Consider the following 26,684-nt stretch of genomic DNA (forward strand, 5'->3'; position numbering starts at 1 on the left):
AGATCTGCACCCACAAGGTCACAGCCTTGAAAATCCTACGAGGCAGTTCTGCTCTGCACATGTGGGGTCGTCGTGAGTTGGAATCGACTCAGCAGCAGCTAAAACAACAACATATAGTGTCGTAGATTTCTGGGTGGTGCAAACAGTTTGCACTTTACTACTAACTGAAAGGTTGACAGTTTGAACTCATTCTAGCACTGCAGAAGAATGCCTGGCGATCTGCTTTCATAAAGATTATAACCAAGAAAACCCTGTGGAGCAGTTCTACTCTGTAGCTCTTGGGGTTGCCATAAGTTGGAATCAACTCAATGGCAACGAGTTTGATTTTGGCTTATATATTGCCATAGTTTGAGATTGTTGTTGTTGTTAAGTGCCGTCGAGTTGTTTCCGACTTACAGTGACCCCATGCACAGCAGAACGAAACACTGCCCTATCCCGCACCAGCCCCACAATCCCTGCTATACTTGAGCCCATCATTGCAGCCACTGTGTCAATCCATCTCGTTGAAGGCCTCCCCCTCTTTCGTCGACCCTCCACCCTACCAAGCATGACATCTCTCTCCAGGGAATGGTCACTTCTGACAACATGACCAAAATAGGTGAGACGAAGTCTGGCCATTCTTGCTTCCAAGGAGCATTCTGGCTGCACTTCCTCCAGGACAGATCTGTTAGTTCTTTTAGCAGTCCATGGTACTTTCAGCATTCTCCGCCAGCACCACAACTCAAAAGCATCAACTCTTCTTTGGTCTTCCTTATTCATTGTCCAGCTCTCACATGCATACCAGGCGATTGGAATATCATGGCTTGTGTCAGGCACACCTTAGTCCTCAAGGAGATATCCTTGCTCCTCAGCATTTGATACAGTTCCTTCACAGTTGACATTCCCAATGCGACATGCCGTCTAATGTCCTGACTGCTGCTTCCGTTGGCATCGATTGTAGAACCAAGCAACGTGAATTCTTTGACAACCTCAATCTTCTCTCCATTGATTGTGATGCTGCTCATTGGTCCAGTTGTGAGGATTTTTGTTTTCTTTATGTTGAGATGTAATCCATACTGCAGACTGTATTCTTCAACCTTCATCAGTAGGTGCCTTAAGTCATCCTCACTTTCAGCAAGCAAAGTTGTATCGTCTGCATATCTCAGGTTGTTAATGATTCTTCCTCCAATCCTGATACCACGTTTTTCTTCATATAGTCCAGCTTCTCGGATTATTTGCTCAGCATATAGATTGAATAAGTGTGGAGAAAGAATACAACCCTGACGCGCTCCCTTCTTGATTTTAAACCATGTAGTGTCCCCTTGTTCTGTTCGAATGACGGCCTCCTGGTCAAGGTACAGATATAGTTTGAGATAGATAACATGATTGTTACGCTTGTTGTTATGTGGTATCGAGTTGTCTCCAATCCATTGCAACTTGATGTATAACAGAACAAAACACTGCCTGGTCCTGTGCCAGCCTCATGATCCCTATACCTGAGGCAGTTGCTGCTGCCTCTGTGTCAATCCATCTTGTTGAAGGCCTTCCCCTTTTGCATAGACCCTTCACTTTACCAAGCATGACATCCTTCTGCAGAGAATGGTCCCTTCTGACAACATGACCAAAATAGGGGAGATGAAGTCTGGCCAATCCCACTTCCGAGGAGCATTCCAGCTGCACTTCTTCCAGGAAAGATTTTTTAGTTCTTTTAGCTGTCCACAGTACTTTGAGCATTCTTTGCCAGCACAACCCAAAAGCATCAACTCTTCTTCAGTCTTCCTTATTCATTATCCAGCTCTCACATGCATATGAGGCGATTTTGTTACACTTAATCTCTCTCTATTAGGAATTGGCAAACTATGGCCTATAGGCCAGATCTAGCCTATAATAATTTTTGTAAATACAGTTTTATTGTAAAACATCTGTTTACATATTATCTATGGCTCCTTCAGTTTCTAACAGCAGAGTTGGGTAGTTGTGACTGAGAACATATAGCCTGTGAAACATAAAATATTTAGTATCTGGTTGTTTATGGAAAAAGTTTACTGCCTCCTGCCCTATACCCTTAATAGCCTTCTGTCAGATTATAGCATCAGCTAAAAATACTCATTCTTTGTAGTTATTACAGGCAGACTTATCTGGCAGCTGTAACCTCAGAAGCTGCATCAAGTTATAAAATGTTTGAAAATACAGAACCTGCAAGTTTCTTGTGTTTTATACCTTTATTAATTGGAGGCAGTTTTTAACTTCAAAAGCTTAAAGCTTAACTTTAGCAGGAAGTGTTAAGTATTGATTTTGCTTTGTGATAGGTTTGTGTACATTGAAGTACTTTAAAAATTTAGAATATTTTTTGTATTATTTGAAATGGTGGACTTAATTTTATTCTATCTGCACTGAGATAATTCATTACTCATACTAGTTTTATACACTCATATTTTAAGGCAATATCTCCTATTTAATTACAGTTCTTTAAGGAAAAACAGTAGCGCTCTGCATAGTTTACTGAAACGAGTGGTCAGCACATTTAGTAAGGACACAGGAGAACTTGCATCTTCATTCTTGGAGTTTATGAGACAAATCCTAAACTCTGATACAATGGTAAGTGTTTATGTATATTTGGTGTTTCTTAAACTTATAAACTTTTGTCATAGGTTAAAAAATCATTTGAAAAATAGAGTTTTTTTCTGTACCTTCGCTTTCATAATAAAGAAAGTTTTTGATTTATAAAAACAGCTGCTTAAGAGAATTTTTTTGACTCCTCTTTTATATATTAGACAATGTATTATCTGTTTAATAAATTAAACATACATTAAAGATTACATTAAATTATATTTAATGTAATCTTTAATGTATCTGTTTAATTTGTGAATACCCTATAACTTTTCATTTAATATAGAGAAAGATATTACCTATAGTACCTTCATTTTTCAAGTATTTCTTGCATGGGTAACTCAGACTAGTCAAGCTTTATCAGTCTCTTAATCAAATATTTACATATTGTCACTTAATTTTAGCATTTGCTGATTGTGTTTTAGATGTGGTTTGAGGGTGACCATAGAGTTCATCATTCTAGAGTGTTTTGGATCCTCCATAGACATCATTTAATAATTATTTCCTCAACTCTAACCTTATTGTTAAAATCTAATTAGGAATTTCTCTCACTAGAGTTTTCTAAAATCATGGTATATTAAGGACACAATTCCAAAAGCCATTAACAGTCCTGCCTTTAAAACGGTGCTTCTGTTTAAATAAATTTGGAAATGCCTCCCCTAATGGAGCCTTCTAAGGCATTTGACTGCTAACCAGAAGGCTGATGGTTCAAACCCATCAGCCACTCCTCAGAAGGAAGGTTGGGCAATCTACTTCCGTAGTGATACTGCCTTGGAAACCTGAGGAGGGGTCGCTGTGAGTCAGATCCAACTCAACAGCAGTGAGTGAATGGAGCCTCACCATACATATTAGTTACAGTAGGAGCTCTGAGAAGTTCTTGATTAAATAGAAACTTGTTTTATTGCAGTCTAACTCATCTTTGCCCATATGTGTTGTCCTCAGAATATGTTTTCTGTGTGTGCACAACTATTGAAATCCTGTGAATCAGCCTTCTGTAATCATCAGTTTTAAGAAATACAGCTTGTCTTTAAGATTTCTATTTGAGAACATGTACAAAGGACATGCTTAGTACAGTGTCACCAAAGTAAATATAGTACTGGATTATGTTATAAGAAAACAAATTTACTCTTCAGTGGGTTTCTCTCTTATGTATGTAATTTATATTAATTTCTGTTTAAGTCCTTTTTTGGCTGCCTATTCTGTTTGTATTTATCATTTTGTGACTTCTATTGGTAAAATACAATTTGTTTTGTGTCATACCTAGTTTGTTAAAATCATTAAATTTAACATATTCTTGGATTCTGAAAGACTGGCATATTTCAAAGTGGAACTGTAGCTGTTTTGAAAAGATTTTAAGAGTTTTATTTGATGGAAGAATACTTCCTAGCTTTACCAGAAGATAAGTGACCTGTTGTTAACAAATCAGTTTGACAGATTGACTTATACCTGTCGTTAGTTACCAGTTCCTGATCAAAAACCACGAACCATCAAGTTATCCAGTATTTGCTGGACTCTCAGTACTGCTAATTAATGCTTTTGTTCATCTCTCATGAATGCATTTCTTTTTCTTAACTTTTACATTGAGGAGATCAAGTCCTTCCTGTTCAATGACTAAATTCTTTCCATTCCTCTCAAATTCTTTCCCTGTTCTTTCTTATCTTTCTTTTTTACTCAGAGAAAAAAAAAAAGAAAACCCTGCCCCACTTCATTTCTACCTATGACCTGTATCCTGTCCTTTCTAATATGTTCCCAGCTCCTTTCCCCTCTCCTGTCTTTATAACCCCTCCTTGCTTTTGGCTTCTTTATAACCCCTCCTTGTTTTTGGCTAATGTATGCCATTTGTAAATATTCAGAATTCATTATCTTTCTCCAAAACTTGATTAATCTTTTATGTATCCTGCTTTCTTACTATTGATCTCCCCTCTATTGATTTCCCTATAGACATCATGAAATAGCTTTCCCTTTTGTTACTCATCTTCAGCATCTGCTTATTCTTGTCAGTTTTACTTACAAAACCTCACATACTTCATTCTCTCCTACAGTTTTACCGCCATTACCTTAGATTGATCCTTCTTGCAGAGTTTTTTCTTTCTTAATTAACAGCTTTGTTGTTGTTGTTGTTTGCTGTCGAGTCGGCCCCGACTCATAGCGACCCCTCCTTGGGTTTCCGAGGCAGTATCACTACGGAAGTAGGATTGCCCAACTTTCCTTCCGAGGAGTGGTTGGTGGGTTTGAACCGCCAGCCTTCTGGTTAGCAGTCAAGTGCCTTAGTTATTCGGATATAATTCACATACCATACAATTCACCCTCTTAATGTGTACAATTCAGTGGTTTTTAGTATATCCATAGAATCCTGCAACTACTTGGGTCATTATAAATAATCCTTTTTATATGTAGCTGAATTGTTTGTTTTATTTTGTTGAGAATTTTTACATCTATTCACAAGTGATACTAGTCTGTAGTTTTTTCTTGTGATGTCTTTGTTTGGTTTTGGTATCAGGAATTATCTTGCATCAGGAAGTATTTCCACCTCTTTTTTTTTGGGAGGGGGAAAGACTCTGAAGGATTGGTATTCTGTTTTTAAACATTAAGTAGATATCACAAGGAAAGCCATCTGGGTCTGGACAGTCTTTGTGAGAATTTTTTATTTTATTTAATTCAGTCTCATTATTTGGTATAGATCTATTCAGATTTTCTATTTCTTCTGGAGTCAGTTTTTGTAGTTTATGTCTTTTTTTTAGGCATTTGTTCCTGTACATTTGTCTATGTTGTTTAACTTGTGGCATATAGTATTCATGGTATTTTTAAAATAGTCTTTTATTTCTGTAAAGTCATGTAATGACCTATTTTTCTTGCTTTTAATAATTTGAGTCTTCTCTCTTTTTGTTCCCCTTGGTTAGTCTAGCTAAAGTTTTGTCAGTTTTGCTAATCTTTCAAATGACTAACTTTTGGTTTCTTTGATTTTCTTCTGTTATTTTTTCAGTTCCTCATTTATTTCAGTCCTAATCTTTATTATTTACTTTTTTTCTGCTTGCTTTGGATTTAGTTCGTGTTTCTTTTTCTAGTTTCTTAGAGTGGAAGATTAGTTTATTAATTTGAGATCTTCTTTTTAAATATAGGCATTTACATCTTGTAAATTTGCTTCTAAGTACTCCTTTAGCTGCATCCTGTAAGTTTTAGTATACTCTGTTTTTGTTTTCATTCATCTTATTTTGTACTTTTCCTTGTGATTTCTTCTTTAACTCACTGGTTATTTAGGAATGTGTTAACGTTTTTATGTACTTATGAATTTCTCAAATTATCATCTGTTACTGATTTCTAATTTCATTCCATTGTGGTTGGAGAACATATTTTGTATAATTTCAATAATTTAAATTGTTTTATGACTTAGGATATGGTCTTTGCTGAAGAACAGTTGATAGCATTTGAGAGTAAAGTGTATTCTGTAGCTGTTTGGGGGAATGTTCTATAGATAGCTGTTAGTTCTAGTTGGTTCATAGTGTTGTTCTAATCCTTTATTTCCTTGTTGATTTTCTACCTAGCTCTATCTATTATTGAAAGTAGAGTATTGACTTATAAACTATTATTAATGAACTTTCTATTTTTCCCTTCAATTCTGTCAGTTTTTGCTTCGTGTATCTTGGGCCTCTTTTCAGGTGCATATGTGTTTATGTATATTGTCATATCTTTCTGATGGAGTGACCCTTTTATCATTATCAATGTCCTTTGTCTTTAGTAACAATTTTTGTCTAAATGTTTGTTTTGTCTGATACTAATGTAGCCACTCCAGCTCTCTTTTTATTACTATTTGCATATTGTTTTTTTATATTCTTATAATTGTAGCCTATTGTGTCTTTCGGGAGCTCTGGTAGTGTAGTGCTTAAGGGACTTGACTGCTAACCAGAAGGCTGGTGGTTCAAACCCACCAGCCACTCCTTGGAAGGAAGGTTGGGCAATCCTACTTCGTAGTGATACCGCCTTGGAAACCCAAGGAGGGCTCACTGACTCGGGCAGACTCGACGGCATATAACAACAACAACAATAATAATAAGTTAAATATATGTATATGTATATGTATATATGTATGTGTGTATATATATATATATATATGGTTTTAGTTATTTTCTTAGTGGCTGTCCTGGGGACAGCAATTAACATTTTAGCATAATCCAGTCTAGTTTGGATTTGTGAGAATGGCACAGGACCTTGCAATGTTTCATTCTGTTGTGTGTAGTAGTGACTGTGAGTTAGAACCAACTTTAGAGCGCCTAACAATGAGAGTTGGGATTAATGCCAGCTTAATTTCAATAATATACAAAACCCTTGCTACAATACAGCTCTGTTCCCTCCCTGCTGTTTTATACTGTTACTGTCATACAACTGGGATCTTAATACATTATGAGATAAAACAAATTCTGTTCTGTAAATTTGCACCCAAAGCACAACTAAAAACAAAACAAGACATTATGAGCCCATTAATGCAGTTTATAATTATTGCCATATGGAGTTATCTTTTAAATCAGATAGGAGAGTTATAAACAAAAATATATTTATACTATTACATCTACCTATGTAGTTAACTTTTACTGATGCTCTTTTATTTCTACATATGAATTCAAGTTCATTCTAATGTCCTTCCAGCCTGCAGGACTAGAGGAGAGTAGATCTGTTAGTAATGGATCCTCTCAGTTTCTGTTCATTTGGAAATGTCTTAATTTCTTTTTCATTTTTGAAGGACAGTTTTATCTGATCTAGAATTCTGGGTTAATGGTCTTTTTTCTTTTAGCACTTTGAATATGTCTTCCTGCTGCCTCTGGCCTCCATGTTTTCAGATGTTAATTTTTATGATGAATTACTTCTCTCTTGGTCCTTTCAAGATTCTCTTTGTCTTTTTCCAATTTGACCATGTCATATCTAAGTATGGATCTCTTTGCATTCATCTGACTTGGAGTTGGTTGAGCCTCTTGGATGTGGAGATTAATGGAAAGTTTTCAGCCATTATTTTTTCAGATATTCTTTCTGACTCTTATGTATTTCCTCTCCTTTTGAGACTGTCATTATGTTTACTTTGGTGCTCTTGATGGTGTTCCACAGGTCTCTGAGGCAATAATCAAGTTTCTTCAATCTTTTCTTTTTCTGTTCCTTAAAGGAGATAATCTCAATTCAAATTAACTTCTTGATTATTAACTTCAAGATTATTCAAGTTAATATTCTTCTGCTAATTCAGATAATTCTTTTCTTTTTATTGGTTGTCTCTTGCAGAGTATTGTAGCAGCCTTCTTCCTAGTTTCCTTCCAAACATTTGCTTCTCTGATACTTTCTGAATAGTTGTGCTTGAATTAATGCTGTCGTGATAGAGCAGACATCAGATCACGTCCCTTCCCCCTAAAATAACTTTTGGTATCTGTAGGATATAGCATAGTGGCTAAGGCACTTGACTGCTAACCAGAAGGCTGGCGGTTCAAATCCACCAGCCACTCTTCGGAAGGAAGATGGGGCAATCTACTTCCGTAGTGATACTGCCTTCGAAACCCAAGGAGGGGTCACTATGAGTCGGGTTCAACTGGACAGCACATAACAACAACAACAACAACAACAACAACAAGGATAAATTCCATACTTTTTATTGTGACATTCAAGACCGTTCACTCTCTGGCTAAAAAGCTACTTTTGTAACCACTTTTCCCTCAGAAAACATTTTTACTATATTCTGCTCCATAAATCTTTGTACTTTTATGTCTTCTTTTCTAGGCTATGGTTCTCTTAGCTTTCTGGCTTCTTTTCTTTTTTGGTCAGACTATAATCTGTTTGTCAATGCCTTTTTTCCATGCATCTCAATTTATGAAGACATTGAGATTACTTTTCCGTATGTACTCGTCACATTCATGTTACTTGGGTTTATGTCTTTCATAGCATTTATACATGTTACCATTTCTCACCCCATTTTCTGAATATAATAACTTACATCAGAGACTATGTCTTAATAACTTTTTCCCAAAGTACTCACATAGTGCTTTGTACAATTTAATAGGTGAAGTGTTTGACAGATGAATAAAGAAATTTCTCTCTTGGTCCTTTCAAGATTCTCTCTGTCTTTTGACCATGTCATATCTAAGTATGGATCTTTTTGTATTTAAAATGGTATCATACATAAATTTGATGGAATTTTCATTTAAAAAAAACTTAGAAATTCTTTGTTACTAGTTATCACAGAAATACATATACAGAAAATGTCAAAATATTCTAATTTTGATCTTCATAACAAGCAAGTATATTAGAGGTGATTTTTGTTCAAAACAGTTTCTCTTATTCATAATAATGAAAAGGATAGTAATAGAGAGTTGGAAATTTTAGATCATTCTGAATATTTTTTAGTCCATACTTTTTATCTTCCCCTTGAACAGTCTTTTTTTTTGTTTGTTTAATCTATATTGATAACAAAATTTAGCTTCCTTTAGTCTCCCCCCCTCACAGCTCCCTTTATCCCTTGATTACTTTGTTCTGTTTTCTCTATTAAAAATAATCATTTTAATATTATCTGACACAATTATATTTTGAAACTTTTTCTCTTGGTGAAACTGCTTTGATTTTTTTTGACCACCAAGTTAAACAACTGGGAGAAAAGCCAGATAGATGCCTTGATAGATTGTAATCTGACTAGTATTTTTATTTCTATAAAATATATTCAATCTGTTAATTTATAAATGTTATTAACATTCAGGAGGCACATCCTTTAAAAAGAACTGTTTGCTATCTGCCTCAATGAGTGTGGTATGATTATTTTTTTTAACTCATTTACCTTCAGTTGTTTTTTTGATAAAGCATAGGCTAGACTATCTACCAGCCTATCCACTCCCTCAGCAGGACAAATAGAACTCTTGTAGACTTAGTGGTTTATTGAATTTCTCATTAAAAATTTATACCTTTTTCCTTGACATAGTATCAGTCACTTTCTCAGTCCACTGTTTCCTCAAAGAGCAAGTATGTTTCTGGAACGATATTTCTGTCAGTTTGAAGGGAAAACTTGAGAATAATTTTAATTCCGGTTTCATTGACTTTTGGCCAATCACAGAACAAACAGTATGAGCTCTAACTGAATTTTAAATTTAAAATACTAAGTCCTGTATCTAGATGGGGGCAGACTCTTGAGGGGCTATATTCATTTTGAGTCATTTAAAACAGGGCTGTGTTCTAAAGATTTGAATCTATTATTAGGTAGTTTCATGGTTCTCTGTTATACGTTTCTTCCATATGTGAGAGTATGGATGATTTTAGGGTCATGAACCAAGATTTGTTTTGTTGGATGGATTTTCTATTATTGAACTATGATCACACCAAACTTCATTCTATTATATAGAATACTTCTTAAAGTTTTCTACATGACAGAATGTCTTAATTATGATAGTATTTTCTGTAGCTGTTTGCTTTATCTCCAGAAAGATAATTTCATGTTCCATCAGGTCTTTGTTAAAAGAGCAGACATTTATTAACTAATGAGCATAAGTCAGTATGTTATATACACCCAGCAAAGTGCTAGTGTATTTTGCTCTTGGATATTTTTGTTGAAATATCTTGGTGCCAGTAAATTGAGTACATGTGTTTACCTATTTGTTTTGTGCGTCTTACTAAAAAAAACAAAAAAAATTTCCACTTTGAGTTGACTAAATCTGGGTTGAAACTAGCCATTTGTACTGATTTAAGAGCAAAACCTTGAGGGGAAGATTATAGCAAATGACCTAACTATCTGAATAAGTTTGGAAGCACTTTGCAAATTTTTCTGCTCTCAAATTTAATTTGTGTGTAACATTTACAGGGATGTTGTGGAGATGATAGTGGTCTCATGGAAGTAGAGGGAGCTCATCCATCACGGACGATGAGTATTAATGCTGCAGAGTTAAAACAGCTTCTACAAAGCAAAGAAGAAAGTCCAGAAAATTTGTTCCTTGAACTAGAGAAGCTTGTTTTGGTAAAAAAAACAAAACAAAAACAGAAACAAAATAAAAGCAATATATTCCCAAGACATGTTTTCTCCTTAGTTGACTAATACGGTTTTTCATAGTGACTTTTTTAAAATAATGAACCCTCAGTTGGGTATTTATATTGTTCCAAATAACTTCTTGAATTTAATAATTGAGAGTGAAGTCCTCCATACTGTTATAAATCTTGAGGACTAATGATGACAGTATTTTTTAAATTGTTTGTTCTTTGGAGGCAGGGTGCCTCCTCTGCCATTCTTAAGAAACAAAATGACATGTGTTTTTGGTGTTTGCTTTATTTTAATTTGTATTGATCTTCTGTTGATAGTTTCCTTATAGTGTTCCACATTTCTTAGTAGTGAAATAATACAGCTTTTTCTACCAAAGAATCAGTAGATTGTGGGCATAAATGTTTAAATTTTACTTCACTTCTTATTCTGCTTTTGCTTGTATCTAGGAACATTCAAAAGATGATGATAATCTGGATTCTTTGTTGGACAATATAGTTGGACTTAAGCAGATGCTAGAATCATCAGGTGATCCTTTACCTCTCAGTGAACAGGATATAGAACCAGTACTTTCTGCTCCAGAATCTCTCCAGAATCTGTTTAACAATAGGTAAAACAAACAGTGTTTTGTGGTTGAGTAGATGTTATTTAGAAAGAGGATCAGCAAACTTTTTTTCTTCAAAGACGCAGGTAGCAAAAATTCTGAGCTTTGCCAGCCACATACAGTGTGCATGTTTGTCTGTTATTTTATTTAAAAAAACCGAAAACTTAAAAAATATGCAGACCGTTCCTAGCTTGCAGGATACACAAAAATAGGCTGATAGTATAGGGTATAGTCTGCTAATCCTTGATCTAGAAGATACATGCCTTTGGATCTTTGGAGGATTATAGCCATAATGCTTATTCAGTTGATAGAATTATTTTATAAATTTAGAAAAATAAATACGTACACTTTCTGTAATAGTTGGTACAGTGCAGTAAACTTGGCTTTTCAAAAATAAAGCCAGGGCTTCATTGTATATCCTAAAAGGTCAATATTTATCATGTCAGAAATAATTTCCAAGTTACTGGCTTTTAAGGATCCTTACATCTTGGATAACTTTTTGAAGGAGTCTTTTCAAGTGCTTGTTTTACTGATAGTTTAGAGAATAACAGTTTTAATTGTACTTTTTACAGATTTTACTTGGGAGATGAGTTAAAATATTTGATTTTCAAATTCTACTTTTCCCTATTCTAGAACTGCATACGTGCTAGCCGATGTCATGGATGATCAGTTAAAATCTATGTGGTTCACTCCTTTCCAGGCTGAAGAGATTGATACAGATCTGGATTTGGTATGAATAATTTTATTAGCGAATATTTAGAAAAATTATGGATGATTATTTTCTTGATACATAATTAATACCAAAATATATTAAAATTTTAAAATGTGAAAAATGTTAAACTCATTTGGGTACCACTTCTGTAGCTCTGGTAGCATAGTGCCTAAGGCATTTGACTGCTAACCAGAACGCTGGCAGTTTAAACCCACCAGCCACTCCTTGGAAGGAAGGTTGGGCAATCTACTTGCGTAGTGATACTGCCTAGGAAACCCAAGGAGGGGCTGCTAGGATCCAACTCGACAGCAGTGAGTTTTTTGAGTTCTGTATAATGTTTATGCTAGTTGCTCACTTAATTGGTATCTAAGATTCTCAGCTTCTTTTGCTTTTTCCTAGATAATGATCTGTGTATTTGAGAATGAGATGTTTTTGGGGAAGATTACATTTTTTGCATAAGTACTCTGAAGCCACTTTGCTTTCTTATTTTGGTAGGGAAGATGATTTTAACCAAATGTTACTGTACATATATTGGTTCTTTGGATCAAAGAAAGTATTTTTGGATATTTCCTGGTCCAAAAAATGCTAGTGTTTATCATACTCAATAAAACTAAAAGAATGATTTGCTTTACATTTAACTTTAAATTGAATCACAACTGTCTTGAGATGATGATTGTGGTGTTCAGTGGTTTAGAGAATATTTAGATCTCCTGAACCCAAAAACCCCCACTGCTATTCAGTTGGTTGCGGCAACTCTAAAGTGCAGAGTAGAACTGGCACATAAGTTTTCCAGGGCTTAAATCTTGATGGAAGCACACTGCCTCATCGTTCTCCTGCAGTTCAGACTGTTGGTCTTTTGGTTAGCAGCCCACTGCTTTAACCAAAGTGCCACCAGAATGCATGTTGTTGTTATGTGCCATTGAGTCAGACCCGACCATAGCAACCCCTCCTTGGGTTTCCGAGGCAGTATCACTACGGAAGTAGATTGCCCCATCTTCCTTCCGAGGAGTGGCTGGTGGGTTTGAACCGCCAGCCTTCTGGTTAGCAGTCAAGTGCCTTAGGCAATATGCTACCAGAGCTCCTTACCACAACGCCTAGGTTTGGTAAATTTGAGTGAGACCGAGTAAGCTTAATTTTTATTTCTGTGTAATTAAACTTAATTTGGAACCCTATTAAATGCACAGAATTTTTTTGGATTTGTGTCACAAAATCCTTTTATAACAGAAACTTTGGCAGTACAAGACTTACAGAGTGAATATTTTTTTATTCTTTTGGAAACGTTCTGGAGACATTGTATTGCTGACTTACAAAGAAAAGTCCTGAGTTCCCTGTCAGACAGCAGACATTTCCATTGATAGTCCTTCCTTGAGGAAGAATGCTACCTTTAAAAAAAACACACACAAAAAAACACAGTAGCTGAACATGGAGTCAAATTCCAAAAGTTTATTTTTTCACCCTTGTTTTTCCAAAGGCAACTACTGATGATGTGCTTTCTGAAAAGATGAATGGAAAAAATAGACTTCTAATTTATTTATTATTACAAATTATACATAATAAGACTTTCTGTAATCAGATATTACATTGATAGTTACATTTAAGATATATTTTTCCATCTTGTTTCAATATTATGACTGCAGGTAAAGGTTGACTTAATTGAGCTCTCTGAAAAATGCTGTAGTGACTTTGACTTGCACTCAGAATTAGAGCGCTCATTTTTGTCAGAACCATCATCTCCAGGGAGAACCAAGACAACCAAAGGATTCAAACTTGGGAAGCACAAACATGAAACCTTTATAACGTCAAGGTAAATTTATTCCACTGACGAACTTGATTATAGTCATGTAAACTTACTCATTGTGTTTTAAGGTAGACACATGACTATTAAACAAACAAAAAAGATTCACATGAATTAACACTTGAATCATGAATGTTGTTTAGATTTTGAAAAGATAATAATTTGGCCAGGACATATCCAGTACATTTGTTAATGTTCTACTTTATGAAGACTGTTCTATTTTACGGTCTACTTTTGGAAAGTTTGAGTATTTTTGGATTAATTTTAAAAGCTATTATGAGTATCAATACAATGTGAGTATCATACTTAGCTGATCTGTTGTAATTTTCCAGAAAGTTATATTGAGATTTCTAAAGTTAACAGAACTGGAATAAAGAAAATTGAAATGTAGTTTTTAACATAGCAAAGATGGAGTATTTGCCTTGAAAATAGGAAAAGAATTTTCATCAAGTATGTTTTTGTTTTCTTAGTGGAAAATCTGAATACATTGAACCTGCTAAACGTGCCCATGTTGTGCCACCACCAAGAGGAAGAGGCAGGGGAGGATTCGGACAGGGTATTCGACCTCATGATATTTTTCGTCAGAGAAAACAGAACACAAGTAGACCACCATCTATGCATGTGGATGATTTTGTTGCAGCTGAAAGTAAAGAAGTGGTCCCTCAAGATGGAATACCCCCACCAAAACGGCCACTCAAAGTATCACAGAAGATTTCTTCTCGTGGTGGGTTTTCAGGCAATCGAGGAGGACGTGGTGCTTTTCATAGTCAGAATAGATTTTTCACACCACCTGCTTCAAAAGGTAATGACTTGTGTTTCCCAATGGGTTAGAATATTAAAATATTAGATGGAAGTTATTCAGATAATGTATTTTCTGTTACTACAATTAGCCTGCCCTTACACCAGTGGTAACATTTGCAAAGTGCTCTATTGTATAGAAAAAACTTTTTAAGTTAACCTTTTGTACTCCCCCACCAACAAGCTCCACAGCCATTCCTTCTGATAAATTACACTTTTATTAATAAATTGAAAAGAACTTTTCACTATCTCCCTTTTTAAAATAAGAATTGTGTTTTCCTTTTTTAAAATGACAATTGTGTTTATCCTTTCTGAGTGATATCCACACATTATTTTCGTAGTAAATATGCTTTAACAACAGTTTCCTTAAGATTGCTCTGTGTTGTTCATCACTGATTCTCTTATCTGCTTGGTTCCTAATGTAATATTTAACATTTTAAATCATTTAAGGATTTTTAAAACTGAATATACTTAGAGCTAAGTGTCTCTTCCCTAGCAGATCAGTGACGTATCTAAATACTTGCTTAGGAGGGTGGGAGAAGAAGAGAATAGGAGCTTACATTAAAAGGGAGCACTTACACACAAGTGTCAGGACTTGTTAAAAACACTTTACATTTAATACCTGAGCATCAACCCTATGAGATAGGTTCTCTTAGAATTCCCAGTTTACGAAAGAGAAAACTGTAAGTGACCTTGCCAAGACACATAAACAAAACTGGGAGAACAGTATTTGAACCCTAGTAGTTTAATTCTAGAACCTCTGCTTTTAATCACTGTGATACTGCTTCTCTATAATATACTCCATTTACAGAATTTCATAGTGAAGATTTAAGAAAAAAACCTGTCTGCTTCTTCTTAATCCAATTAAATTTGTGAAAAAAGTAGATTTTGATTGTGTTGTCTGTGTTTAGGAAACTACAGTCGTCGGGAGGGCACAAGAGGCTCCAGCTGGAGTGCTCAGAATACTCCTCGAGGCACTTACAATGATAGTCGTGGAGGCCAGAGTAATTTTAACAGGGGTCCTCTTCCACCATTAAGACCACTTAGTTCTACAGGTATATATCCTCACTACTCGATACTTTTGAGAGAAGGGAGGAAAATTCCTCCTTTTCAAATTGTTGAATGTCATACTTGCTCATTCTGGGAAAGCATATCTTGGCATGTGGATGTATCATTCTAAAGTTAGTTGTGTATCTGAGAAAGAATGCCTAATGTACATTTTCTATAAGTAATCAAAATTTAGATACTGAACTATTGGTACAGTCTGAACAATTTCTTGGTGTACTCTGTTTTTATATTTCAATAATGAAAGCCAACCTGTAAGGTATATTTTTGACCAAAATCTTGAATAACAGAGATATCTTTGCAGAGTATATTGTATTTTTGTTTGCAGTATTGTTTTGTGTGTATAAGCATATGACCTTGTTTTTCTAAAACAGTACTATATCAAGTCCAGAGTTCTGCTAGTCAGAGGTAGCTTTTAGTTTCAAATGTACTTTTTTTTTAAAACAGATAACATCTTTATTGAAATATAATTCTCACTTATACAAATTACCTGTTACAAATGTACATGTTATTAATGGTCAGTCGATTCACAGGTTGGCATAGGATTTAAAGAAGCTGGGAGTAATTGTTGTCTTGGTTTGAACTCACTGTCATAGATTACTATTTATTTTGTGGGAAAAGAAGGGAAGTTGTAACTAAAAATTGTATTCTTTCTCTTATAGGCTATCGTCCAAGTCCTCGTGACCGCACTTCCAGAGGTCGTGGGGGACTTGGACCTTCCTGGGCAAGTGCAAATAGTGGCAGTGGAGGCTCAAGAGGAAAGTTCGTTAGTGGCAGTGGTAGAGGTCGTCATGTACGGTCCTTTACACGATAAAAATTCTTCTGGGAACATCCTAAATGTATGTGAACACTTTGTGAGGACAGTAAAAATAAGACATTAAAGGACCAATTTAGACTTAACAGTTATCTGAAGACATCTGAGAGAATATTTTTATCTGAAGAAAGCAGATTTTGTTTGATACCTAACATTTCAATAAAAATCCAAACTTTTTGTGTATGTTTATATGTATTTTTTTCCCCTTTTTCATATGACTATTTATATAGGGAATTTCTTACGTAGGAAGTGAAAAATGGAATGACTTTTGTTTTAGTGTATTTCTTGCCTATACCACAAAAGTTCCCAAAGTTTCTTGGCTCATGGAACCCTTTAAGGTCTCAGTAATTTCTTTCATAGCACATCTAGGCCTAAAGAAATAGTGGATGTTTCTGTCTAATAAGCAACTTCGTCCAGACATCTTGAGAAAAATTTATGTCTTAATAGCTTAGCCAACTGGAAAAATGATACATATAGATTGAAAGAGCAATTAAATTTATCTTTCATTCTTAAATAACCACTAGTAATTGTTGATACTACATAGTGTCTCAGACCTTGGAATCAAGATTGTACACTGTCAGTCTCATTTCCTGTTCCGCCTTGATTTTTTGCACGATACTTTTTATCACAACTATCGAAAATGCAACTTTGCAAAAATTAGCCATCATGGTAAAGAATGTAATGCTGTTTAATATTTAGACTGTGAACTACTTCAAGCTAGTAGTTTGTGTGGTGTTCAACAGATGGTTTCTGTTTCCCTCAAAAATTTAGAATGTTCTGTGGCACCCATGTGACTTTACTGGAGTACCCTGGTACACAGTTTAGGAATCATGACTGTACCAAAAAGAAACATGAGAGTTTTCTCCTTAGAAATACTGATTTTGTTTCACAGATTTAGAGCTACTTAAACTATTTTATTATGCAGTTATTTAATTAAACCCTAAAATGAGGCATAACCTGATGCTGTTATTTTGGGAATCAGAAACATCTGGACTTTCTATAGGGAAGTAAAGCTAATAACTTTGACAAAATAGCTAGTTTTTCCCTAAAACCAAAAAACCTAACTCACTGCTGTTGAGTTGGATCCAACTCATAGCGAACCCTCCTTGGGTTTCCAAGGCAATATCACTACAGAAATAGATTGCCCAGTCTTCCTTCCGAGGAGTGGCTGGTGAGTTTGAACCACCAGCCTTTCTGGTTAGCAGTTAAGTGCTTTAGTACATTGAGCCTATATAACTGGCATATAATACAGAGTAATCTTAAACAAAAATGCAGTCTATGAGTCTTATTCCTTCCATCCCTTTACTGATCACTATGCTTTGGAGAACTATTTGTGAGTAAATGGAGTTTGGTTGTTAGGAAAACACCTTAAAGAATACCTCAGTTCTTTTTCCTTGGATAAAAGTTGACCAAGTTGGCTAAAGATCCTGATGTTTAAGTGAAAAGTAAATGGAAATCTTTTTATAATTGCTGGCCTTGAAAAACCCAAGATAAACCCTTTAATCTTAAAACCTACTAGGCCCTTCTTCAAAGATGATTTTTTTCACATTACGTAGAACTTGGAGTTTGTCCGTAATGTCTAATACCTGTGAAAATGGTTAATGTTTCTTAAGTAACTAAATTTTTAAAATAGCAAGAATATATATTCATATTGAGATAGATAATTGCTTTATTTTTTTATTTTTTGCTTTAAGCTGAATATCATCTTTGGGAAATATCAGACAACTTCCTATTGCTTGATTAAGTCTTGCAGGTTAAAACTTAGTAATATAGGCCCACCACCACCCACTGCCGTTGAGTCGATTCCAACTCACAACAACCTGTAGGGCAGAGTAGAACTTAAGGTTTCCAAGATTATAATTCTTCATGGAAGCACGTTGCCTCATTTTTCTCCCACAGAGTGGCCAGTGGGTTCAAGCCACCAAACTTTTGGTTAGTAGCCCAATGCTTTAACCACAGTGCCAGCAAAGCATCTTTGTAATCAGGCTGAAAAAATAAAACCAATTGCCATAGAGCTGATTCTGACTCATAATGACCCCCATAGGGTTCTCAAGGCTGTAAATCTTTATGGAAATAGATTGCCTTATCTGCCTTCTGAGGAGCAGTTGGTCAGTTTGAACCACCAACCTTCTGGTTAACAGCCAAATGCCTTATCCACTTTGCCACCAGAGGGCCCTGTACCTGTAATTCAGGCCAGCAAAGGTAATAATTAATGTAGAAACAAATTAATGCCAGACATATTAAAAATGCCCTGAGAAGAGTCTTAGATAAAGGAGAAGAGAGGGAAACCAACATGCTGACCAGTTCTTAAATCTTTATATAACTCACTCTTTCAGTAAAGGGGATAATACTCTAATTTCATAGATGGAGGAAGCTGAGGACCTTGACTGAAAAGTGGTAGAAACAGGATTTAAAGCGAGGTTTTCTATCTAGCTCTGAATTCTTTACCTCTTCATTAGAGAGGTTAGAAGGTGATTTGGTGATTTTTAGGTTCAGTGGTATTAGAGAATGAATTCATCATATGGAAATTTGCAAATACTTAACATTATGTTTTATTTCAGAAGTGATTCAGATAGATAATAAGGGAATGCCTCTGATTAATCTGTTAATGCCTCATTTAAAAACAGTGTTGCTGGTGTAATCTGTGTGTGTGAAGTAGTAGCAGGGAATTGCAAAAACCTACACACTGAGAATATATAGAGTATGTCCCCTGAGCATCTACTGTGTTCTGTATATCCTAGAACAACTTGGGGATATAAGGGTAAGTAAGATATATTTTGTGCAGCTGGAATGCTCCTTCGATTTGAGAATGGCCAGGCTTTGTCTTACCTACTTTGTTCACGGTGTCAGAAGGAACCTGACACCCTGGAGAAGGATATCATGCTTGGTAAAGGGGAGGGTCAAAGAGGAAGGGGATGGGCCTCAATGAGATGGATGGACACAGTGGCTGCAGTGATGGGCTCAGGTATAGCAGGGATCGTGAAGCTGGCACAGGACTGGGCAGTGTTTCGTTCTGGTGTACATAGGGTCACTTATGAGTCGGAGACGACTCAGCAACACCTAACAACAAAATTATTTCCTGCCCTCCGGAAACTAATAGAGGAAACAATCATGTAAACAAGATTTCTAAAAGGATAGTAAGATCCAGGGTGTTTGAACATGAATGCTCTCTAGTTGTTAATAATCCAACCACTACTTTTCAAACTGGTTTGATTGTGGGGTTTTTAAGATAACTATTTTAAAAACAGCGAATTTTTTGAAAGTCTTGAAATTACAATTATGTATCAGACCATAATAACATCTTTTTTGGAATTGTTTTTTTCATAAAGACCAGTTATGAAGAAAAAATACATACGTGATTTTTGTGTTTAAATTCATGGAGCATTAGGAAGTAATATGCATGATTTTATAAGGGTCATAGAGATCCAATAGTGCAGAGAAAGGGGGATTGTCTAAGTTTTCTAGGACTACAATAACAAAATATACCACAAAATGAGTGACTTTTAAAAAAAAGAAATTTATTTTCTGACTGTCATGGAGGCTAGAACTCCAAATTCAAGGCTAGAGCAGGGCTTTCTTTGTGGTCTCTAGGGGAAAAGCCTTCCTTGTCTCTCTCAGCTTCTATAGTCCTTGGCCCTCGTTAGCTTGTAGACAGATCCTCACAAGCTATCTCCCCCTTGTGTATGTGTTTTTCTGTGTCTTATTTTCATAAGATGCTGGTCATACAAGATTTTGATCCACACTACTCCAGTATAACACATCAGTTTAACTGATAAAATCTGCAAAGAAAAACTATTTCCCCAAATAAGGTGTCATTCACAGGTACAGTGGTTAGGACTTCATTGTGTCTTTGGGAAGGACACAGAACAATCTGTAACAAAGGTGCAAACTCAAGTAATACAAAGTAATACTCGAGTATTACCAAAAATAATAGAAGTGAAGAAGGCCAGATAAAGAGAAAACTGAAAACTAAAGGATAGTTGGCAATTGATACTTTGGCCTCAGTACTAGGGAGAACAACTCAAGGTTGGAGACCAGTGGCATTGAAAAGTGCCTGCCTGTAGTATCTAAAGGGAAGTACAGCTTTAGTTGATTGATACTTTGGAAGAATAGGGTGGGGTCCAGGGCTGTTGCATCTGCTGTCTTTTTTAAAGAGAAGTAGAAAATTTGGATCAAAATGTAATCAGTTTCCAAATATTGGCAATTCAAATTGAAAACATTGTATGCTTTAATGGGACCAAGTACTGGGGAAATAAAGAACTCAGTGGTGTCTGTGGTGCTATGAATTAATGTGGCCTTTCCAGCCATAGTCCTTCATTTTGTGATGTATTGTAAACCCTAGCCTCTATGCTTGTGATTATGGTCCCACTTTAGAGTGAGTTGTCCATTATGTTAATGAGGCAGGGTTAGGGTGGGATGTATCTTTCTCCACTGCCTTACTGGTGGGTGCCACACAGATCACCACCCTTAGTTTCCTTGAGGGTATGGTCTCCATCCAGTATATATGAATGCTCTGGCAAAGTTTGTTCTCGTGCTCTGAATCTGTGTGTGTGTGTGTGTGCGCGCGTGCGTATGTGTGTGTGAGATTTGGGTGAAGATTTACAGAGCAAATTCACTTTCCATACAGCAGTTCACATATACTTTGTCTCATGTCATTGACCACAGTTTACCACAATGCAACAGCTCCCCTCCCACTTCCTCCCCATAGTTACCTCTTCCCAGTGTCCATCCCTCCATACACTCCTGCCCCCTGAGCTGTCTCCCTGTGCATAAGCAGCCCTTCTTTCTCCCATGATTGTTCTCTCCAAGAAGTATATCTACTTGAGGTAAATGTTTAACTCATATGCCTGTATTTTGTTTGGCTGGAAGCCGTAGGTGTTGGTTCAATTCCAGACCTGTAGGGCAGCTAGGGGCCATAGTCTCAGTGGTTCCACCAGGCTCTATCAGACCAGCAAACTTGGTCCCCCCCCTTTTTTCCCCTCCAAATGATGTTTGAGTTTTGGTCCACATTGTTCTCCCTCTCAATCAAGGATCTCCTACATAGATCCCCTTCCAAGTGGATGACAGTGGTAGCTGGGCACCATCTAGTTCTTCTGGTCTCATAGTTGTATAGGCTGCAGATTGGATGGTGTACCAGTTGCTAGAACTAATTGTTTCCGTGAATTTTGGTTTTCTTCATTCTTTGCTCTGGATGAGGAGAGACCCATCATTGCATCTAGATGGCAGCTTGCTAGCTTTTAAGATCCCAGTCGCTACTCGCCAAAGTAGGAGGTAGAACGATGTTTTGTATAGTATGTTGTGCCAATTGAGCTTGATATCCCCTGCGACTGTGGTCCCAAGCCCACAGGTTCAACTACTCGGTCCCTCTGGGTATCGTGCTCTGAATCTTGCATCTGATTCTTCATCATCTGACCCCCAGTTCCTGGGACTTGAGACAGTCATCTGACCTGCCAATTTGGATTCGTGGGCCAGTGCAACCACGTGAATGAGGAGAATCCTCCAGACTGTCTCCTGACCCTTGGATTTAGGACTTGCCAGCCTCCACAACTGCATGAGCCATTTTCTTGGCAGTTTTGAGTTTTGCAAGATGGGTAGGACAAAATACGGAAACCACAGTTGGGAGAAGAGAGTACTGATGAGTAGAGGAGGAGTTGATGTTAGAGATGATGGAGTGGTAAAGCAGTTAGGACATATGGGACATCTTTAACCTCATCCTTTATAATGATCCTTCTGAAAGTAACTATTTGAGCAGTGTCTGACTCAAAATGGAATTAGGGCTCCTGCTGCAGACTGCAAACCAAACCAAACCTGCCATTGAGTTGATTCCAACTTGTAGTGATGCTATAGGACAGTAGAACTGCCCAATAGGGCTTCCAAGGCTGTAAATCTTTTCTTCCTCCCACTGAGCAGCTGATAGGTTCTAACAGCCAGCTTTTTGGTTAGCAGCCCAATGCTTTAACCACAGCATTATCAGAGCTCCTCTGTAGACTGCAGTCTTCCATAAGTGAAGTGCTTTAGAATTTAAGCTCTCATAGACCAGATGACATGGGGGTAGGCTGCAGACATTATGAGGGCTGATTTGTTTCCTTGTTACTCTTACTCCTGTGTGCCACTCCAAAGAAGAGGGTGGAATTTACTAGGGTGCCCAACTTTGGCCAACCTCAGATTCCAACTCTTGCATTCCTGGCCCCAGGAACTGCCAAAGCACAACTCAACCCATGAAGTGCCTCTGAGAGAGTGGCAAAAAGTCCCCAGAGCAAAAGCTAGTTAAGTAAGTGCATTTTCCTTCCTACTAGATGCAATCAAATTGCTCTTTTAAATGAGGGTACCTGTTTACACTCCACCAGCCACTCCTGGGAAGGAAGGTTGGGCAATCTACCTCTGTAGTGATACTGCCTCGGAAACCCAAGGAGGGGTCGCAATGAGTGGAGTCGGACTCCACCGGCACATTCACAACAACAATTTACACTCCTACCAGCAGCATAAGATTTCTTATCTTCATTAACCCTTGATATTTTAAACTTTTTATTTTTTGTCACCCTTGGGTGAAATGCCCTTAACCAGTCTCTCTTCAGTATTGTCTAAGTCTGTATTTCTCGGAGCTGGCAGAGTGTGTCATTGCCAGAAACCTGGAGCGTGTTCAGTAAATACTCATTGAATTGATGTCACTTCCCTGCTTGAAATCCTTTAATGCCAGTCCAAGTTCTCAGGAGTCCCCCCTCTCTGAGATTCCAGTAATCACGTATGAATCTTTAAAGCCCTAGAACCTAACACAGCGTTTGGAAAATATCTTTTAGGCGGCTCTCAATTTTTTTTTTTTAAATTAATAACTACATAGGATAAAGTCTATCTCTCTACCATGCACACATTTCTTCTATTGCACTTATCATACCGAATCAAAATTTATTTATTAGATGTCCACGTAGGTTGTGATGTCTGTTGTTTCAGCGTCTACATCAGTGCGTGACACAGAGTAGACACCAATTACATATTTTTAGACCAAATCAAACTTTAAAAGCTCTTAAAAGAAAAACACAGAAGGACATGCGCAGTTTTGCGGTAAGGCAATCCAATCACTATCGTGCTACGACGGAGAGATAGTACGCACGCGCGGCAGGCTTGCTGCAGTTGGCTGCGCAGAGGCGGGATCCTTGATCTCTTGCGATGAGGGAAGCAGTAGTTTTCCGTGCGTGGTCTTCGGTGGGTGCGCGGTCTCAGTAGACTTCTCGCGGGTGCGTCTCTGGAGCGGGGCGGGTGCTTGCGAGGCTGCGGCAGCATTTGGGCTGATGGGGGACAAAACCGCAAAAGCCGCCGGGCCAGGTCTCTGAAGGGGTAGGAAGATAGGCGGTGCGATGCGGATTCGGCCGTCCTTCCAGATTTCCTGTCCGGAGCCTTCGCCCGAAGTGAGAGCGAAGCTCTCGTCCCTGGCCTTGAGGTGTGCTTGAGGTGGGAGGCCGCCGAGAGGGGAGGGTCCGGGCAAGGGGCAACTGCGCGCGGGGTGCTGAGGCTGTAGGCTTTATTTCGCCGGGCCTAATCTACATTCAGGCGCTCTGGTAGCTTAGTGGCTAAACCACTTGACTGCTAACCAGAAGGCTGGTGGTTCAAACCCACCAGCCACTCCTCGGAAGGAAGGTTGGGCAATCCTACTTCCGTAGTGATACTGCCTCGGAAACCCAAGGACGACTCGCTATGAGTCGGGTCCGACTGGACGGCACATAACAACAACAACAATCTACATTCTGAGTACTATGCAGCCGGGTTCCTCGGGGCCAAGAGCGCCGTTGATTTTAAGTCATGTAGACTATGTATGAGAACCAGTGTCTTCACTAGGGGTGTATCTCACCATTGGGCAGATTTTATTTTATTTTTTTTTGAAAAAAAAAGGATGAGGAAACTGAGCCCAAAGGGGATTAAGTAAATTGTCCAAGATTATGTGCTAGGAAGTGTCAGTTGAGATTTATATTCTGACATTGCCTCCAAATCCTTACTCTTACTTATTCTATTGTATTTTCAAGTTCTTTAGGCTTTCTGATATGCTGCACCTGTTAGCCTGGCCATGCCGTTTTCTTTGGGTGAACAGAAGCATGTGGGCATCAGTATAGAAGTTGTAGTATAACAACAGAGCTGCCAAACGGGCTCTTTCTAGGACTTGTACACTTAAGAAGGAGCTCTGGTGGTGCTGTAGTTTTGGTGCTAACCAAAAGATTGGTGGTTCTGAACCCACCAACCCACCAGCTGCTCCTTGAGAGAAAGATGAGGCAGACTTCATCCATACAGATTTACAGCCTTGGAAACCCTGTGGGGCAGTTTTACTCTGTCCTATAGAGCCGCTATGAGTAGGAATCAACTCCATGGCAATGGCAATGGGGTACAGTTAAGAATGGTTGAAATGTTAATTTTTTTGTAATACGTATTTTATCACAGCAATTTAAAAAAGGCAGTAAGAGTACTGAAGTATTTAGGGGAAATGTAGTCTTGTTGGCAGTTTACTTTGAAATGTGCCAAAAAAATTGAGATAGATTGATGAATGTCAAGGTCATATGTCTAGTAAGTGGTGGAGCTACAATTCAAGCCCAGGTAGGCTGGTTCTAGCATCTTATTTTTTTTAACCACTTCTCTGTACTGCTCATGTGCCTACATTCTCAAATTCTCTTTATTTTTATTAGTTTACAGGATAAAAGGAAGGTAAAAAATTAGAAATCATGTATTAGTCATGGAAGATTTTGTTGTTGTTGTTGTTGTTATGTGCCGTCGAGTCGGCCCCGACTCATAGCGACCCCTCCTTGGGTTTCCGAGGCAGTATCACTACGGAAGTAGGATTGCCCAACCTTCCTTCCGAGGAGTGGCTTTAGGGTGGTGATTTAGCATTGAAAGAAATCTTAGCCGTCTAGTCCATTCTCTTTATTTTACCAATGAGGAAACTGAGGTTCACAGAGTTTAAATAAGTTGTCCATAGTAAAGTATCCCTTAGGCGGCAGAATCAGAACTAAACTCTACTGTTGATTTTTCTAGATGCTCTGTTTTTCTAATGTACTTAAAAAGATGTGAACAAAAAAATTACCCAGTGTTTCAGGGGGACCTGGCCAATGCAAAGTACAGAACCTATTATATTTTATGATGTGGACATCATATTTTTATTAATGCTATTTAGGAATTATTAGTTTAAGCAGGTTCATCATCTTGTTATTTCATTTGAACTACAGTTAACTAAAAACCTCAAGTCTTTCATTTGAACTCATTAATGTATCTCACTTAACCATTAAATAACTGAGCCTAAATGCAGGACCTAACATTTACCTCTTTAAATTAATCTTGCTCTAGTTTAAAAACAAAAACAAAAACAAACCCATTTCCATTGAGTTGACTCTGAGTCATTGTGACCCTATAGGACAAAGTAGAAGTGCTCCATAGGGTTTCCAAGAATATAAATCTTTGCAGATGCTGCCACATCTTTCTTCTATGAAGCTGCTAGGGGGTTTGCATCTGAGAGTTTCAAACTGCTCACCTTTTAGTTAGCAGCTCAGTGTTTTAACTGTTACATCACCAGGATTCTTGCTGTAGTTAGCATGTGTCAATTTAAAATTTGTATCAGTTACATGTCTAGAGATATGTAATATTCTGCTGAGCTATTACAAAAACGAAATGGGGTTAATGAATTTATTTTGGCAATGACTTGTTTGGACAAAATTTATATTGGCTTCAGATATTGATAAATGCCACTTCTAAAGTGGTCACAAGGAGCTCTGGTGGTATAGTGCTTAAGGCATTTGACTGCTAACCAGAAGGCTGGCAGTTCAAATCCACCAGCCACGTTATGGATGAAAGACTGGGCAGTCTACTTCTGTAAAGATTTACTGCCTCAGAAACCCAATAGGGTTAGCTCTGAGTCCAAATCGACTGGATGGCATTGAGTTGAAAGTGGTCACAAATTATCTTTTTCATAATTTACTGTGGTATTGCTAATAGATCTATTTTGCCCTTGAATAAGAAACAGCAGAGATTCTCTTTCACACCTAATCCCTCCAACTATATTGTTGTTGTTGTTTGCAGTCGAGTCGGCCCCAACTCATAGCAACCCCTCCTTGGGTTTCCGAGACAGTATCACTACGGAAGTAGAATTGCCCAACCTTCCTTCCGAGGAGTGGCTGGTGGGTTTGAACCGCCAGTTTTCTGGTTAGCAGTCAGGTACCTTAGGCACTATGCTACCAGAGCTCCCCCAACTATATTGTTGTTGTTGTTGTTGTTATGTGCCGTCGAGTCAGACCTGACTCATAGCGACCCCTCCTTGGGTTTCCGAGGCAGTATCACTACGGAAGTAGGATT

General features: G+C 37.5%; 1 protein-coding gene across 1 annotated transcript in view; it reads left to right on the top strand.

Annotated features, from left to right (window-relative positions):
- VIRMA (vir like m6A methyltransferase associated) overlaps positions 1–16,361 on the top strand; it is a 69,212-nt gene extending 52,851 nt beyond the window's left edge. Inside the window, exons 17-24 of the mRNA XM_007934869.2 lie at positions 2,445–2,577; positions 10,403–10,555; positions 11,023–11,183; positions 11,811–11,907; positions 13,527–13,693; positions 14,155–14,486; positions 15,394–15,537; positions 16,210–16,361. Of these exons, the coding sequence (XP_007933060.1) occupies positions 2,445–2,577; positions 10,403–10,555; positions 11,023–11,183; positions 11,811–11,907; positions 13,527–13,693; positions 14,155–14,486; positions 15,394–15,537; positions 16,210–16,361 (1,339 nt within the window). The remainder of the gene's footprint in view (positions 1–2,444; positions 2,578–10,402; positions 10,556–11,022; positions 11,184–11,810; positions 11,908–13,526; positions 13,694–14,154; positions 14,487–15,393; positions 15,538–16,209) is intronic.
- Positions 16,362–26,684: the final 10,323 nt, after the last annotated feature.

The sequence above is a fragment of the Orycteropus afer genome, unplaced genomic scaffold (assembly GCF_000298275.1).
Source record: "Orycteropus afer afer isolate SDZICR_OR568_19922 unplaced genomic scaffold, OryAfe1.0 scaffold00021, whole genome shotgun sequence".
In the NCBI taxonomy this organism is placed as follows: domain Eukaryota; kingdom Metazoa; phylum Chordata; class Mammalia; order Tubulidentata; family Orycteropodidae; genus Orycteropus; species Orycteropus afer.